General features: G+C 38.0%; 1 protein-coding gene across 1 annotated transcript in view; it reads right to left on the reverse strand.

Annotated features, from left to right (window-relative positions):
- The window catches only part of TOP1 (DNA topoisomerase I), an 89,580-nt gene that overhangs the window by 43,088 nt on the left and 30,206 nt on the right, over positions 1–16,286 (reverse strand). Inside the window, exons 4-6 of the mRNA XM_084776241.1 lie at positions 11,423–11,546; positions 9,632–9,687; positions 1,742–1,837 (exon numbers count right to left, since the gene is read on the reverse strand). Of these exons, the coding sequence (XP_084632367.1) occupies positions 1,742–1,837; positions 9,632–9,687; positions 11,423–11,546 (276 nt within the window). The remainder of the gene's footprint in view (positions 1–1,741; positions 1,838–9,631; positions 9,688–11,422; positions 11,547–16,286) is intronic.

Genomic DNA, 16,286 nt, shown 5'->3' on the forward strand with positions numbered 1-16,286 from the left:
TACCCTGGACTTGCTTTGTAGATAAGGCTGGCCTCAAACTCAAATCAATCCACCTGCCCCTGCCTGCTGGGATTAAAAGCATGCACCACCACGCCAGCTATATGTTTGATTTTTAAGTGCTGTATGCACGAATATCTGAGTGCTTGTGTTCATCTGGAGGCCAGTGAACAGCCGCTGCTATCCTAAGGAACACTATCAATCTCCTTTGAGACATGGTTGCTCAGGAGCCTTAAGCTTACTAATTAAGCTAGACTGGCTAACCAGGAAATCCTAGGGATTCTCCTGTCTCTGCCTTCCCAGCCCTAGTATTCTATGCATGCTCCACAGCTGGGATTTGTATGTGGGCTCTGGATCAGACTCAGATCTTCATGTTTACAAGGTAAGCAGTTTACCAACTGTGCTACAGCACCAGCCATTACATCATAAATCTTTTGATTATCCAGAGTATATAGTAAGCTACATACTAAAACTAGTAAACAATGTATTATCATTAGGTGAATATAGGGAAGAGGTAGATGCAAGCCTTAAATAACAAGAGCATTATCTCTAAACATTAAAGGTTCCCTTATCTATCAAAAGGCATAGATCTTACAAGAAAAAAAAAAGTGAGGTAGACTCTCATGTAGCCCAAGCTAGCCCCAAATTCACTATGTAGTCAAAAATGACTGAGTTTTTGACCCTCTTCTCTCCACTTCCCAAATGCTGGTCTTATGGGAATGCACTATCACCCAAAATTTCTCAGTTTACATGGGGTGCAAAACTGAAAAACTTCTAAGTGCTTAAAATAATTTAAATACCTTCCACTAATTCTATATTATTTGAAATTACTATATTAAATATGCATTAACTTTTTCATAAGAAAAGACATACTTCACATAACCTAATAAAATATTCTGCTTAGCAAACCCACTTCTCACAAATCAAAGTCTATTAATCACAAATACAAATTAATGCAGTTTTTGTTCATTATAGAGATACATATATTTATTCTTTAAATAGCTTTTTTCTTTTAAAAAATTTTGAAGTATCTTTTCTCTTCCAATTCATTTTTTAATGTTTATGAACTTTTATTTTTTAAAAAAACTTTAAAATTATCCAGACTCAACTCAATGAACCCTTCATTTATACTTATAATATGTGTGTATTCTTATATATTTATAACTATATTATATTACTATATATTTATAAACATAAATATATTTAAGATAAGGAATTCATTTATATTTATATTTAGAGTAGCCATTCAGAATGAAGTTCTAGAGCTTCATTCAATTTTACATTTCCAGTATTGAATGTATTTTTATATACACTTACCCTTCACCAAAACCAAAAAAAAAAAAAAATCCATGAGAAGTCACAACAAGCAAAATCAACAAGCTTTATACGCTCTTTCATAATTCACTCAGTCTTTCCTCACCCTTTTCTATTTAACCTTTCCTGTTCTCTTTCTTCAAGGTATACAGTGCTCACATATACATTTGTTTACATTTATACACAGATTATTAGTAAATTTCAGGAGAGAATGTGTTTTTTTTTTCTTTCAGCGTTTGTGTGACCTTCCTTAATATTATACATTTAAGTCTATCCATATTCCTACAAAAATTTTAACTTCATTTTTCTTTAGAGCTGAGCAGCATATTCTGATCAACAAGGCTGATTCCAATCTTTTGCTATAGTCAATAAGGCATCAACATTCTCCTCAGATTGAAATTTCTTTATATGTTCCTCTAGAAATACATACTCATCCTCATCTCGAGGCCTCTTCAGTGGCTTTATATCCTCTTTTGTAGGCGCAAAATAACCATCATCTTCAGGCTCATCTTTAATCCGTGGTGGACTAAAGAGAAAGAAAACAAAACAGCTAGTTACTGAATACTAGAATTATGTTTAAACAACACAAAGTAGGTGCCCTGCCTAGTTTTTGTCAATTTATCACAAGCTAGAGTCATCTGAAAGTGGGAACCCCCAACCGAGAAAATGCCTCCCTTAGATCCAGCTATAGGGCATTTTTCTAAATTAGTGATTGATGTGAGAGAGCCCAGTCTATGTGGGTGTAGTCAGCCCTGGGCTGGTGGTCCTGGGTTCTATAGAGAGCAGGCTGAGCAAACTATGACAAGTAAGTCAGTAAGCAGCACCTCCTCCATGGCCTCTGCATCCGGTTCCTGCTCAAGCTGCATTTGGTCATGATGCTTCATCAGAGCTATAGTAACCGTAACCAAGACAGTAGGCATATGTCATCTTATCAAAGAAAAGCTAATGTACATATCATAATTATTTTCTACAGTCACTTCTGTATTCCATTACAAGCTTAGGAAAACCTTTCATGTCTTTAAAAAATTTAACATTATGAAAACTAATACTGTTCTCATTTAATATGTAAATGGATAATATCAAGATTCAGGATCAAAGACCTTATTCCAAATTAAGCATTTATCCCCCTCACTAGAATTTAGTTGCCTTTGCCAGTAGGGCTCAAATCATCATAGGAATAAATTTAAATTGATTTTTTAAGGTTACATGAAGGATTTATTATGTATATGACCCCACAAATGACCCAAACTGACTGTTTTAACAATCAAAAAACTAAATAAAGCCTCTACATGGAAAGTAAAAAAAAAAAAAAACAAAAAAAAACAAAACTGACAACCTAAGCCTGGCATGCTAAAGTGGTGATGTAGCATGTATTTATTCAGTGACCAAAAAAAAAAAAAGACCATATTCACAAAATTATAGCAAAAAGCTACTTGTTAAGCAAGGACTAGAGTAAAAGTAGTTATTCAATCTAAGTCAAACCTTCCATGCCCGGCGTGGTGGCGCACGCCTTTAATCCCAGCACTCGGGAGGCAGAGGCAGGAGGATCACTGTTGAGTTCGAGGCCAGCCTGGTCTACAAAGTGAGTCCAGGACAGTCAAGGCTACACAGAGAAACCTTGTCTCAAACAAACAAACAAACAAACAAAAAACCCCAAACAAACAAAAAAAACCTTCCACTGTTCCAACTTCTGGTTAGGTTTGTTACTTAACATAGAAACATGTATAAAATCTTTTGCTAAAATTCTGCCTTCTGAAAATAAAGACAATACAGACTTCAGGGTAGGATAGTAGATCAGAAACTACCTGTGTACAAAATGATGAAGGACAAGAGCCAAGAAAAAGAAAGAACATACTTTGGAGGCTAGGATAAGAAGAGTATGAGATTAAGACAAAAAACAAAGAAAACTTTAACATTCTAAAATTAAGATTAAAAAAATAGATAAATACAAGGACGAGAGAGAGAAGGGTCAGTGGTTAACAGCATATTGCTGCTCTTTCAGAGGATCTGAATCTGACATATCAGATTACTCACAACAGCCCCAACTTCAGCTATAGGGCAAACACCACACACACACACACACACGCACACACACAAGCACACACACACACACACACACACACACACACACAATCTTTAAGCAAGATTAGAGAAATGGCTTATCAGTTAAAAATCACTGGCTGTTTGTTCTTCCAGATAACCCAGGTTCAATTCCAAACACAGCAGCACACAAGTCCAATTCCAGGGGATGATGCCTTTGTTTAGACTCTGGGCAGCATCTACACGCAGCCAAAATACCCATACACCCAAAATTTAAAGTAAGCTGCTCTTCCAGAGGTCTTTTTTTTTTTTTTTGGGAGACAGGGTTTCTCTGTGTAGCCTTGGCTGTCCTGGACTCGCTCTGTAGACCAGGCTGGCCTTGAACTCACAGTGATCCGCCTGCTCTTCCAAAGGTCCGGAGTTCAATTCCCAGCAACCACATGGTGGCTCACAACCATCTGTAATGAGATCTGGTGCCCTCTTCTGCTGTGCAGGTCTACATGTAGGCAGAACACTGTATACAAAATAAATATATATTAAAAAAAAAATAATTCTAAGAAAGAAAGAAAGAAAGCAACATACTTGCAGAGGAATGTTAATTCCGAACATAGCTGTTCTGGCAAGAGATCACATCTAAAAACCTTCTAGTGCTATGTGATCTGGCTGGAATATAAACACACCTTTGATGCAGGAGACAGAAGGAATCAGATCTAAGTTCAAGGCCAGCCTAGTATACAGCAAGTATCGGGTAAAGAAAAGCTTAGGTCCAGGTGTGGTGGTATATGCTTTTAATCCTAAAGTAAAGTTAGCTTGTAGGAATAAGCACCCATATTTGAAAATGATGTCTACCTGAGTGGCAGAAAAGGTGATGAATCAGAGAAGATTTGACAAAATAGGATTTGCCCAACTCTCAGAGGACAGGAAAAGGAAGCTACTTAAGAGGCAATTTTACAGAGAGAGCAGGCAGTTTTACCAGGACAGTAATAGACAGGTAGATTGCAGAGAGAGAACTCAGGTAAAGATGGAATGAGCCAGAAAATAAGAAGCCAGAAGATTAGAACAGATTGCTTAGATAGTTTGAGGCCAAGAAGAGCAATTCTGGGCCAAGAGAAGCTACATTAAATAAGTCCATTGGGAGAGGAGTTTGAGCCTGAACAGCTGAGTTGAACTAGCCAGCTCGGAGCTCAGAAAGAACAAGTAAGGGTAAGCTCATTAAGCAGTAAGTCTCAAAGGCAGAAAACATTGTAGGCCTAGGTTAGATTACTCATAGGTTAGAAGCTTCCAGGAGTAGGCAGGCAGAAGGAGGTAGTAAGCCTCCCAGACAATAACTGAGCCAGGAGAATAAAAGTTACTTTTACACATACCTCAACATAATAAAGGCCAATATGACAAACTTAAAGCCAATATTATACTAAATGGAGAAAAACTGAAAGCATTTCCTCTAAAATCAGTACAAAACAAGAGTCTACTCCCTATACTGTTACTCATACAGCTTGAAGTCTTAAGTAGTGCAATAAAGTAAGACAAAGAAACAAAACAGATACTAATAGGTAAGAAAGAAGTCAAAGCATCCTATTTGAAGACAATATGGGCCCTTATTAGAAGACACAAATCTTCGATCAGGGGGAAACTTAACACAGAAAAATTAATAGTTTACTTATACACCAATAATGATCTTGCCAAGAAGGAAATTTGAGATGGTGGATAGGACTGCTATTCAGGTAATAGCTTAAAAACAAACAGAAAAAAACAAACAAAACAAAACAAAACAAAAACCAACCAAGGTCAGCAAGATGTCTTAGCAGGTGAAGGTGTTTTGCTACCAATCTTGATGAGTTTGATTCCTGAGCCCTACATAGTGGAAAGAGAACTGACTCTTAAAAGCTGTGCTTTGACACCACATAGGTGCCAGTGGGTATAGCATGCAAAGCATGCTATGTATGTGTGTGCACATGCAGCATGCAGTGCATGCATACACACACATAGGTAAGGTGGTGCACATCTTTAATCCCAGTACTCAAAAAGAAGAAGCAGGCAATCTGTGAGTTCTAGGCTAACTAGGCTTACATAGGGAGTTCCGGGCCAGTGATGGCTACCTTGTGTCTCAAAAGCAAAGCAAGGCAAACAAACACACAAGTAGAAAAATGCCTAACAAAAGCAATGAACAATTCAAGACTCTGAATAGATTGAAGACAACACTAGAAAATTCAAAGACCATCCATGATTGCAGATAGGTAAAATTAGTATGACGAACATAAAGTATCTACAGATTCAATGCAATCCCCCTCAAAATATTAATTTGACACTCTTCACAGAACTAGAAAAAACTATCATAGAATGTATGTTATCACAAAAGATCTCATTCAAACTAAGCAATCCTAAGCACAAAGAACAACACTAGAAGCATAGTGCCTGATCTCAAATTATATGAGAGACCAGGGTAACAAAAAAAGCAAAAAACAAGCACGAATGGAATAAAAGAGGTTCTGGAACAAACCCACAAAGCTACAGCCATCTAATTATCATCAGATATGTCAAAAGCATTTGGAGAAAAGGCAGTCTCCTCAGCAAATCATGCTGGGAAAACTAGACCCTTATCTATTATCCTGTGCAAACACTAATTCAAAGCAGATCAAAGGCTTTCATGTAATATCTAAATTCTAAAACTGTCTGAGGGAAACACTTCCAAAATAGAGACATGAATAAGCCAAGAACTTTCTGGAAAGAACTCCCATAGCTTATGAATTGATAAAAAAAGACAAATGGGATTGCATAAAATTAAAAAGCACCTGTACACAAAGAAAAAACAGAGAAGAGACAACTTACAATAGGTGAAAAATCTTTGCCAACTATATATCTGACAATAATCTACAAAGAACTCTAAGAAGCATCCATCAATAAATGGGCGAGTGAACATAGTCTCAAAATATAACCGGCAAAAAGAGAAAGCCAAATGCTAGTGAGGATGTGAGCTGGTACAGCACTGTGAAGATCCTATGGAAGACTATACCTAAGAACCAAACCATGGTGTGACCCAGCTACACTAGTCTTGAGTGCATATGCAAGAGAAGCTCTGTCAGCACGACACAGCACAGATCCTTGTATGTCCATGGTTACTGCTACACTGTCCACACTGGTCTAGGTACAGAACCAGTATGGATGCCAATCAGCAGATGAATGGAGAAAGAAAATAAGGTATATACAAAGGAATTTTATTCACCCATTAAGATGAATAAAACTCATTTGCAAGGAAAAATAGAAAAACAAACATGTTTTCTTTTATGCAAAAACACTCAATTTTTAAAAATGTGGCATGAAAGGGGTTGAAGAGATAGCACAGTGGTTAAAAGCACTTCTTGATCTTCCAGAAAATCTGAGTCAATTATCAGTACCCACAGAGGTACAATAACCTCCACTTCCAAGGGATCTGATGCTCTCTTTTGACTTCTGTGAGGACTAGGCATGTGTGCATAGTATATACAAATACATGAAGGCAAGATACTCATACACATAAAATAAAAATAAAAGTTTTATAAATTTCATGAAAGTAGAAGAGGAGTGTGAAGAAGAAAGAGGTCTAAAGGCAAGGGAGAAGAAAGGACTATCACATTTTTTCTCCTTTTAAGAATCTAGATTTAAGGCGGGCATGGTGGTGTACACCTTTAATCCCAGCACTCAGGAAGTAGAGGCAGGCAGATCTCTGAGTTCAAGGCCAGCCTGGTCTACAAAGTGAGTCCAGGACAGCCAAGGCTGTTACACAGAGAAACCCTGTCTCAAAAACCCAAAGAAGCTAGATTTAAATAGATGTACTATATATTTATATAGTACATTTGAGCAAAGAACCATGCAATTGAGAAACTTATACTAACTAGAAAGCGTAAGCTGGAGGTCTGGCGAGATGGCTCAGTACTTGTTAAGAGCGCTTGTTCTTGCAAAGAACCCGGATTCATCTAGCATTCACATGGAGGTTCACAACCACCTATAACGCTCGTTCCAGGGACTCCAACGCCATCCTCTGACCTCCATGAAAATCAGGCGTACACATGGTGCACGCACAGATATAACATATAAATAAAACATTCATCCATACACTTATTCAATCTAATTTTTCTTTTTTAAACTAAGTTGGGTACAGTGGTACGTGTCTGTAATTCCAATACTTGCAACAATCACTAAGGAGCAGGAGTCAAGGTCAGCCTTGGCTATATAATGAGTTTAGGCCAGTGTGGACTTCAGAAGATTCTATCATTCACAAACAATGAGGAAGAAGATCATGTTGCACAACTATCTTACAGCAATCATAACAACAACAATATTAAGCCCACAAGGACCAGCACTCAAAAACCTTAGAATGGTCTTTCCTGGCTTGGCTTAGCACACCTCTTCATATGAGGCCTCTCTGCCTTAACTCAGTAAAGAAGATGACCTCCCCAAATGAAGCTGGATCTAAAGAGTATCTAGTCTCAACTGTAAAAATATATTCACAGGGTTAAGAGTAGATACTGTATCCTCCCCTCTTCCCAAAAGCATTATATTCCTTTGCTTGCAAAAAAATCTGAATGTTTAAAAGATTAGCTCTCCTTATCTCAGCACATTTTCCCCAAACCCCAAATGCCACTTTCACAGCTGTTCGTTCTATCTACTCCTGATAGATCTATCTACTCCTGAAGATCTACAAGAAACACTGCCACATCTACTGGCTGAAAGTAAATGTTCCATCCCAAGTGTCACATGTGAATTTTAAGCATGTAGTGGGGATTTCAAAGAAGTTCTAATAGGTTTTAGTGAAGCATCTGTTGGCAAGAGGTCCAGCAAAGTCAGAGGACAGTGCCTCGGAGAAGCACGTGTTCCTGACCTTCTAACCCCCAAGTCTGTACTAAGTGAACTCGTAACATAAGCCTATATAATCTGTTCAGATTTTAGTTTAACAAAATTCTTGCATGCTCTCTTGGCACAGATTAGGCATCATGTGCCTCAATCAATTATTTAAGAAACAGAATTCCTACGGTAGTTTTTAGAATCCTTCCTCAACCTTATTAGTCTACATTTTTAAACCAGTTATAAAACATCCCTGTAGAGGGCATCTGCCTCTCTTTCTCTAAAGGACCTGGATACATGGCAGAGTCTCAAATTTTTCATCTATCAAATCAAACTGACAGTTTGAAGTCTCAAGTAAGCAAACCTCTCAAAATTCTTTGTCCTAGTCAATAAGGCAAATGCTTGCTTTCTGACCAAGTCCTAACAAGCCTATTCTATTGTTCCATGGAAAGCATCACAATATACACTGATTTTTTTTTTTTTTAAAACAGGGTTTCTCTGTGTAGCCTTGGCTGTCCTGGACTCACTTTGTAGACCAGGCTAGCCTCAAACTCAAAGCAATCCACCTGCCTCTGCCTTCTGAGTGCTGGAATAGAGTGCTGGGATTAAAGGTGTGCGCCACCATGCCTAGCTACACTGTGATCTTAAATGATCTTCTGAATCTAAAGGATTTCAGGGCTTTACTTCAGAAAACTGAAAACAGAAAAATAGACCAGATGGAGTGCAGAGGGTAAAAACACGGCCTGTAAGTAATATACACTTATATACACATCTATTAAGTATGCCTACTTACATGAGTATTTATTCCTAAAACTAAGTCCAATAAGGTTCTATAGTTAAGACTTACAGTATTATGAAGGAAGGATCTATTGTAGACTAAGAAATTCCATAATCAATACCAAGGAGTTAGTTTCTTTTGAAATGGGAATGGTGAGGTTGCACTGTGGATACACTAACTGCCCACAGCTATATACACTCTAAAGTGGCAACTTTCGTGGTATGCCTATATCTCAATTTCTAAAATTCTTAATCTCCCAGCCTTCTCCATTTCTAGTAAATTCCTGGGAGAGTGCTGTTTACTCTTGCTAATGAGTAACTGTAAAAACCCAAGTTGGCCTAGGTCATGTGCTCTTACTACTGACTTCTCTTGACCCACCAAGGTGTCTACTTCAGTTCATATTGAAAAAGCTTAAATACTACCATGTAGGGCTAGAGAGATGGCTCAGTGATTAAGAGCACTGTCTGCTCTTCCAGAGGTCTTGAGTTTAATTCCCAGCAACCGCATGGTGGTTTATGACCATCTATAATGAGATCTGGTGCCCTCTTTTGGTGTGCAGGCATAAATGAAGGCAGAACACTATATATATTACAAATAAATCTTTAAAAAAACAAACAAACAAACCAAAAAAAAAAAAAGCCAGAATAACTTTAAAAAAACAGCTGCCATAGCAAAAGGCCTTACCTAGAGAAGCCATTTTCCTTCTCCTTCTTTATTTTTGCATCCCCAGAAGCTCTGATCTGCAAAGTAAAAACCACAGCAACTCAGTAAGTGCTTTAAAGGTATTAAATACTAAAACAAAATAGAATATTGCCATCAATTTGTGGGGCTTTAAAAATATTTTATTAGCATTCATTAATTATATATAAAACAGGTTTATGATATTTATACAAGTTCGTGCGGAGGCATTCTGATCTACCTGTGACTCATGTCTCCATTCCCAATGATCCCCTTCCTAAATAGTCCCTTCTACTGCCATGTCTTTGTCTTTTATTTTTTGTTTTTGGATGCCCCACTGAGTTGAATCAGGGTTGCTTACAGGAATAGAGATAGGGACCTTACCAATAACTATACCACTGGAGAAACTGTTTCTCCTTCCTTTAATAGCCATTAATGGATGGTAAGTCTTCAAAGAGGAGTGAGGCCCCATGAGTCCCTACCCTTCTCCAAGACAGAATGTTGACAGGTTCAATATTGTTCATTATGCTGATTATCACAGGGGTTGAATGTTCAGGAAGACCATGCCAGGCTAATTTGGGACATCTTGATCCTTGACTGTCTCTTCTTATTAGCAAAACTGATATCGGTCAAACTAAAGATGTTTTCCCAAGGTTGGTTTTTGACCATACTAGGTGAAACTGATTGAGAAAGGCCTTCCTCAAAACAGCAACTTTTTTATTTTAAAATAATAGTTGATTTCATCTCTCCAATAGATATATTCACTTCTCAAAATTTGCCCCTGGCAGAGCAGATTAAAGAAACAAAGTGGGCTAGTCTATTTCCTACTCTCTCTGGTTTATATATCCCATTTCCTTCAACTTTCTTTTTCACACTTGTCAGAAAAAAACAAATCTTTCAAATATCTTGACACACACACACACACACACACACACACACACACACACACACAAAGGGATACTTCTCAGCTCCACAGCCACAGGGTCTCTCTGGAAAAGCACAAAACAATCAGTACATTGCTGCCTCTGAGAAAGATGGGGACTGCAAATTGGGAGTAAACAAGGAGTTGTCTTATTCCACAGTCTCTGTTTCCCAGTGTCTGAGTCTATATTCAAGAATCTTCAATCTTTCTTGAGACAGGGTATACAATCCAGCTGGGGATCACCTGAACTCACTTTGTAGTCCAAAATGACCTTTAGTTTCTACTCCTGTCTCCACCTCCCAAGTGCTGGGAGCATGCACAGATAACCTGGTTTAGGTGGTGCTGGGGATCAAACCCAAGACTTCCTGCATGCTAGTCAAACTTAGTCCAGCAACTAAGTATACACCTAGCTCCAGAATCTTCAGTCTTTTCATCAAAAAAGACATCTAGTAAAGCTTTAGGACTTCTTCAAAAACAAAATTTTCCCTAATACAGAAAGATGTTTCCAGAAACTTTATATCTTCATAGTAGTGTAAACTAAACAGATTTACTGTATTATGAATGAAAGACATGTGGTAAATTTGTAATTCATAGTTTCAGAAAGGTAGAGTCTAAAGTCTTTTTTTGAGAAGGAAGTAGGGAGTTTAGTGAGACACTGCAAAGAACAAGTGGGCTGGGCAGTAACTACAGTACTGCCTCTGCTAACTCTCAAGTCTTCTTACACAGACCAGGTTTACTCCCAAGGCCAAGGGTGTATATGTGTATATATACAAAGACACACAACAGAGGTGCTTTCATTACCTGCTTCTAAAGCAATCAAAATACAAGTCCATTATTAACTCCCTTTTGTTCTCCCCAAAGGGAAAGTTCTGTACCTTTTCCTCCTTTCGTTTTTCCTTGTCTCTGTCTTTATGTTTGTCTTTATGTTTTTCTGAGCTTCCATCTTTGTGTTTGGTTTTCTCTTTCTCTTTGTGTTTCTTTTCAGAATCTTTATGTTCGCTGTTAAAAATAAGACATAAAGGGTTAGCCTAGAGTAAAGACCACAAATCAACTCAAAAAACATTAAGCATGAAAACTTGTAATGCTTAGATGGTCCTGACAAAAGGCTATTATCAGAAGTCCCTCCTGGGTTAAGTTCACCAAGTGTAACCAGAAATACTAAGTTTATTGTATATATGTTTGATAATATAAATGTACATAGAAAAGTAAGAAAGAAAGAAAGAAAGAAAGAAAGAAAGAAAGAAAGAAGTCATCTGGATTTCTTTTTTTTTTTTTTTTTAAATCTCCCCTCAGCTCCTAGGTACAGGAGCCTGCTGGGACAGGAGCCCATGATGAACCAGGAGGGACAAAGAAGTGTACTCAGTGTGCAACTATACTGCTGTGTTAGGGGCACATGAACAAGTGGGAAGGAGAAAACATCCATGGCATAACCTTGCTTCATTCTTGACTCTTTGTAAGCGTGACATGGGCCAAATGAAACTTGAGGGATGGTGCCCCTTTAAATGTTGACTCAGCAGTCAATCAAGTCCCTTAAAAATAAAGTTGCTAAGTCCTAAACATGACCACTTGTTTCCTGTCCTAACAGGAACTTTTTAAAGATGCTTTCATAGTTGCCTCATTATTACCTGGGAATTTTGGATTCTTATTCTCATTAACGCTTTTTAGAAACAGACTCAGGAGGAAGCTTAGGGCACACGTAAAGTATCTTGCTACCTGCCAGAGAAAGGCAGAAAGAAGAAGGCAGAAACCCATGCTGTTGAATTAGGCCAGCATGCTCAGTAATGGAGGTCTGCAAAAGTAGCCACATAGTAAACAAGCAGCTCATGGCAGAAGGAGTATGGGGAGTGTCATAGAGAACAAGCGAGAAAGCCAGAGTGTTAGGGAAAGTATGTCCAGGCTTTGGCCTGTATATCAAAGAAAACCAGAATTTTTAAAATGGGGGCTGGGGGGAAGAGGGAGAGTTAAGCTTTTTCTAAGTTAGGTCTCACAGAAGCAGGTAGATAAAATTCTACAGCACTGCATAGGAAGCTTTGCAAGTGAACAAATCCAGAACCTTCTTAAAAAGTGACAGAGTATACAGCAGGCTGTGTTATTTCTGTAATTTTCTAATAATATAAAATACAATGAAAGTTCTATCTCCAACAGTCATATCTGATGTAGAGGGTTCAATCGGATTTACTCAAAATGTATTTGGTGGCTATGCCAGACTCGAGTCAAAATGTTATAAAGCAAATGGCCCAACACACCAAGAAGAACGAATTCTGTTTGCCTCTTCCTCACAGTAAGAAAAGATCCATCTGAAAGCAAGGACAAAGTTTGTGTTCATTATTTCAAGTCTTGCTTTGAAAATAATATGTGGTCATATTAGTAGCAATATAAAATTATCCTACATTATAAGGCAAAAGTCATTAAAATGATCACATATGTCCATATAGCATCTATCTCCCAGTAATTTCGCTTAGGGAAATAATGTTACGCACTAAGATGTTTATTTTGCAACTTACCATAGTACCCAAAAGGAAAAAGAAAATGACAAAATCAATACAAACTAAATGATCAGAGAGGAAATTGTGTTATATCAAATTATGTAACTATTAAGGAATATTTGTTTGACTACTATAAGTATACACTCAGAATACTGACAGATGCCAACAAGACTATGCAAAATGCCTTTGACTGTAAATGTAGACAAAGACAATAAATTAGTAGCCAAAAAAACACACACTACAGAACAATGTAGATAGTAATTTTATTTGGTGTACTAGGCTGAATAGTTAAGGCACTTGCTCATTGCAGCATGCTGGGTTCCACAACTAAGCAAAACATAACTCAAGTTCAGGTGTTCTGAATTAGGGGTTCATTCCAGGTGCAGGAGTGCTAGCACTAAGCCCAATCAGTAGGGATAGTCAGGTCTATAAGGTTTATCACCTATAAGGTTCCTATGCTACTTGTTTTACTCAGGGCAGATAAAGCAGGCTAGGCTTCACTAGCAATGATCAAGGGGCCCAAAAATTTCCTCTAAACACTGTGTTTTCTTTTTTTTCTTTTGGTTTTCGAGACAGGGTTTCTCTGTGTAGCCTTGGCTGTCCTGGACTCACTTTGTAGACCAGGCTGGCCTTGAACTCACAGTGATCCGCCTGCCTCTGCCTCCCAGTGCTAGGATTAAAGGTGTGTGCCACCACTGCCCAGCTAAAAGGTTATTTGTCTATAAAGAAAGCCACAGAACACAGATCTGGTAGCCATAGCTAAGACAGGAATCTGGGTTGTAAAATATAAACTCTAAAACCAGAAGGGAAAGACTAGCAGATACAGGACTACCAGAGATGGGAAGAGATGCCCACTTTGTATCGTCTGTACATTCCTCCCTCGTGTACATTCTCCTCCAACTCTCATCAGCTGTTATTTATATCAGCTCACGAAGGCTGGATGACACAGAGAATGCTAATGGCACACAGTAACCACAGTACACCACTCTACTCATTTTGTTCTCATGCTTCTACTAAAGTACAATGTTTTATCAAAAACTTTATCCTATAACCAGCATAAAAGAATTAACCTGTTGCCGGGCGTGGTGGCGTACGCCCTTAAACCCAGCACTCGGGAGGCAGAGGCGGGCAGATTGCTGTGAGTTCGAGGCCAGCCTGGTCTACAAAGCGAGACCAGAACAGCCAAGGTCCCAACCCTGTCTCAAAAAACAAAAACAAACAAACAAAAAAATTAACCTGTTATACATTGCTGAGACTAAAACTGGACTCGTTGTGTCATTCACATAATAATATGAATGGTTTTGATATTACTATGTTTAGCTTCTATTATAAAAATACCATAATTTTTTTAAAAACTTAAGTCTTAAGTCTCCGACACAAATTTTATATAAAAGCAAACTCTGTAAACAATTGCAGTCATCTTAATGAGGAATATTATCTTCTCCCTGCACCATTGTCTAACCAAACACTGTGCTTAGTTTTTGATGGTGCGTGCGTGCAAGAGCTAATTTGAGTGTTTGGGGGGTTTTGCTTGTCTTTGAGATAGGGACTTACTATGTAGCCCTGGCTAGCCTGAAACTCACTATGTAAACCAGGCTGGCCTTAAGCTCACAGAGCTCTGCTGGCTCTTGCTTGGATTAAAGGTGTGCACAACACCTGGCTGTACTTGATTTAACAACCTTATTTTACTCAATTTTGTAATAATCCTGACAGGTAGGTTTTATTTTCTTTTAGACTAATTTATTATACAGAGAAAGTGTATATAAAAAGAGGCAGTTTTAAAACTAATGCAAATTCTGTTAGAGAGAAGCAGTGCTAGAACTTGGTTATTTCCATTTAGAAGTTTGGAACACCTAACATTTCCACTTAAATAATTTGTTTGTTTGTTTACTGGATATGGGTGTTTTGCTTCTGCACCACATGCACACCTGATATCTGAAGAAGACAGAGGAGGGTGTCAGAGGTGCTAGAGCTATGGAAGATTGTGAGCCATTATGTGGGTAATTGAAATGGGGCTCTCTGAAAGAGTAGTGACTACTCTTTAACTGCTGAGCCATCTTTTCAGCCCCAGATATCACATTTTCACTCAAGTTAATATTTATCATTTAAGGGAGACTGACAATATTATCATATATCAAGACCATCCTAGGGAAGTAAAACAACACACATACACAAATTGTTACTTTTTTATCTGCTAACCCACGGGGAACCTATGTAGAAAACTCAAAGATCCCCCTAGGATGAAATACCAACTTGATTTTTGAAAGGAACTAAGTTTTCTCTACTTCCAACTGCTTGAAAAATCAAAAACTAGGTTTGGATTTTACACTAGCTAAACTCAGATAATTTACAGTTAAGGATAGTTTGGGTATTGAGACAGAGTCTCTCTCCATAGCTCTGCTTTCCTGGAGCTCATTATGTAGAACAGGCTGGTCTCAAACTCTGCCTCCCAACTCCTAGCTGGGATTAAAGGTGTGCATCACCATCTCCTGGCCAAGAGATTTATTTATGCTAATCTTGCCACTTTTCCAATAATACAATATGTCAAAGTCACAAAGCTGGTTTTAACCACCAAAGGCTACAACAGCAGCAGTTGAGAAGCTAGAGAATGGCCACTTTGACCAATAAACAGAGTTCAGAGGCTAAGTAAGTAAAAGAAATGCTTAAGAGCAAACACAGGAAGGAACTCAAAGATAAACACATATGTTAAAAAATAATCTTAGATATGCTGAGGACCTAGATATTGTGATGGTTACACTTTTGGATGAAATATGAATTTACCCCCACAGTATGAAGGAACTTTTAGAGAAGAAAATTCCTAATGAATGGCTATGCACAGAGGCTGTTAATTCAGTACTCATGTTCCTCTGTGAGTAAGATTCTATACCACACCCGCTGAAAAGCAAAGCCATGTTAAAGAAAGTAAACAGATAATAGATAGCATGTCTAGCCCTACATGGAACACACACACACACCCTGCATCCTCTTCTTTAAGGACTCAAGAGTCATTGCAGAAAAGAGAGCAGAAAGAAAATGCTAGATGACTGTGTCTTCGAAAAAAAAAAAAAACACCTCAAATTCTCTAAGAACTAATAATTTTAAAAAGAAAAATAACAGGGCTGGAGAGAGGTCCTGAGTTTGGTTCCCAGCAACCATATGGTGGCTCACAGCCATCTATGATAAGATCTGGTGCCTTCTTGTAGCATGTATGTATATGTGTGTGTGTATATATATATATCTTTAAAAAAATAAT

The sequence above is a fragment of the Acomys minous genome (assembly GCF_964271855.1).
Source record: "Acomys minous genome assembly, chromosome: 3".
Lineage (NCBI taxonomy): Eukaryota > Metazoa > Chordata > Mammalia > Rodentia > Muridae > Acomys > Acomys minous.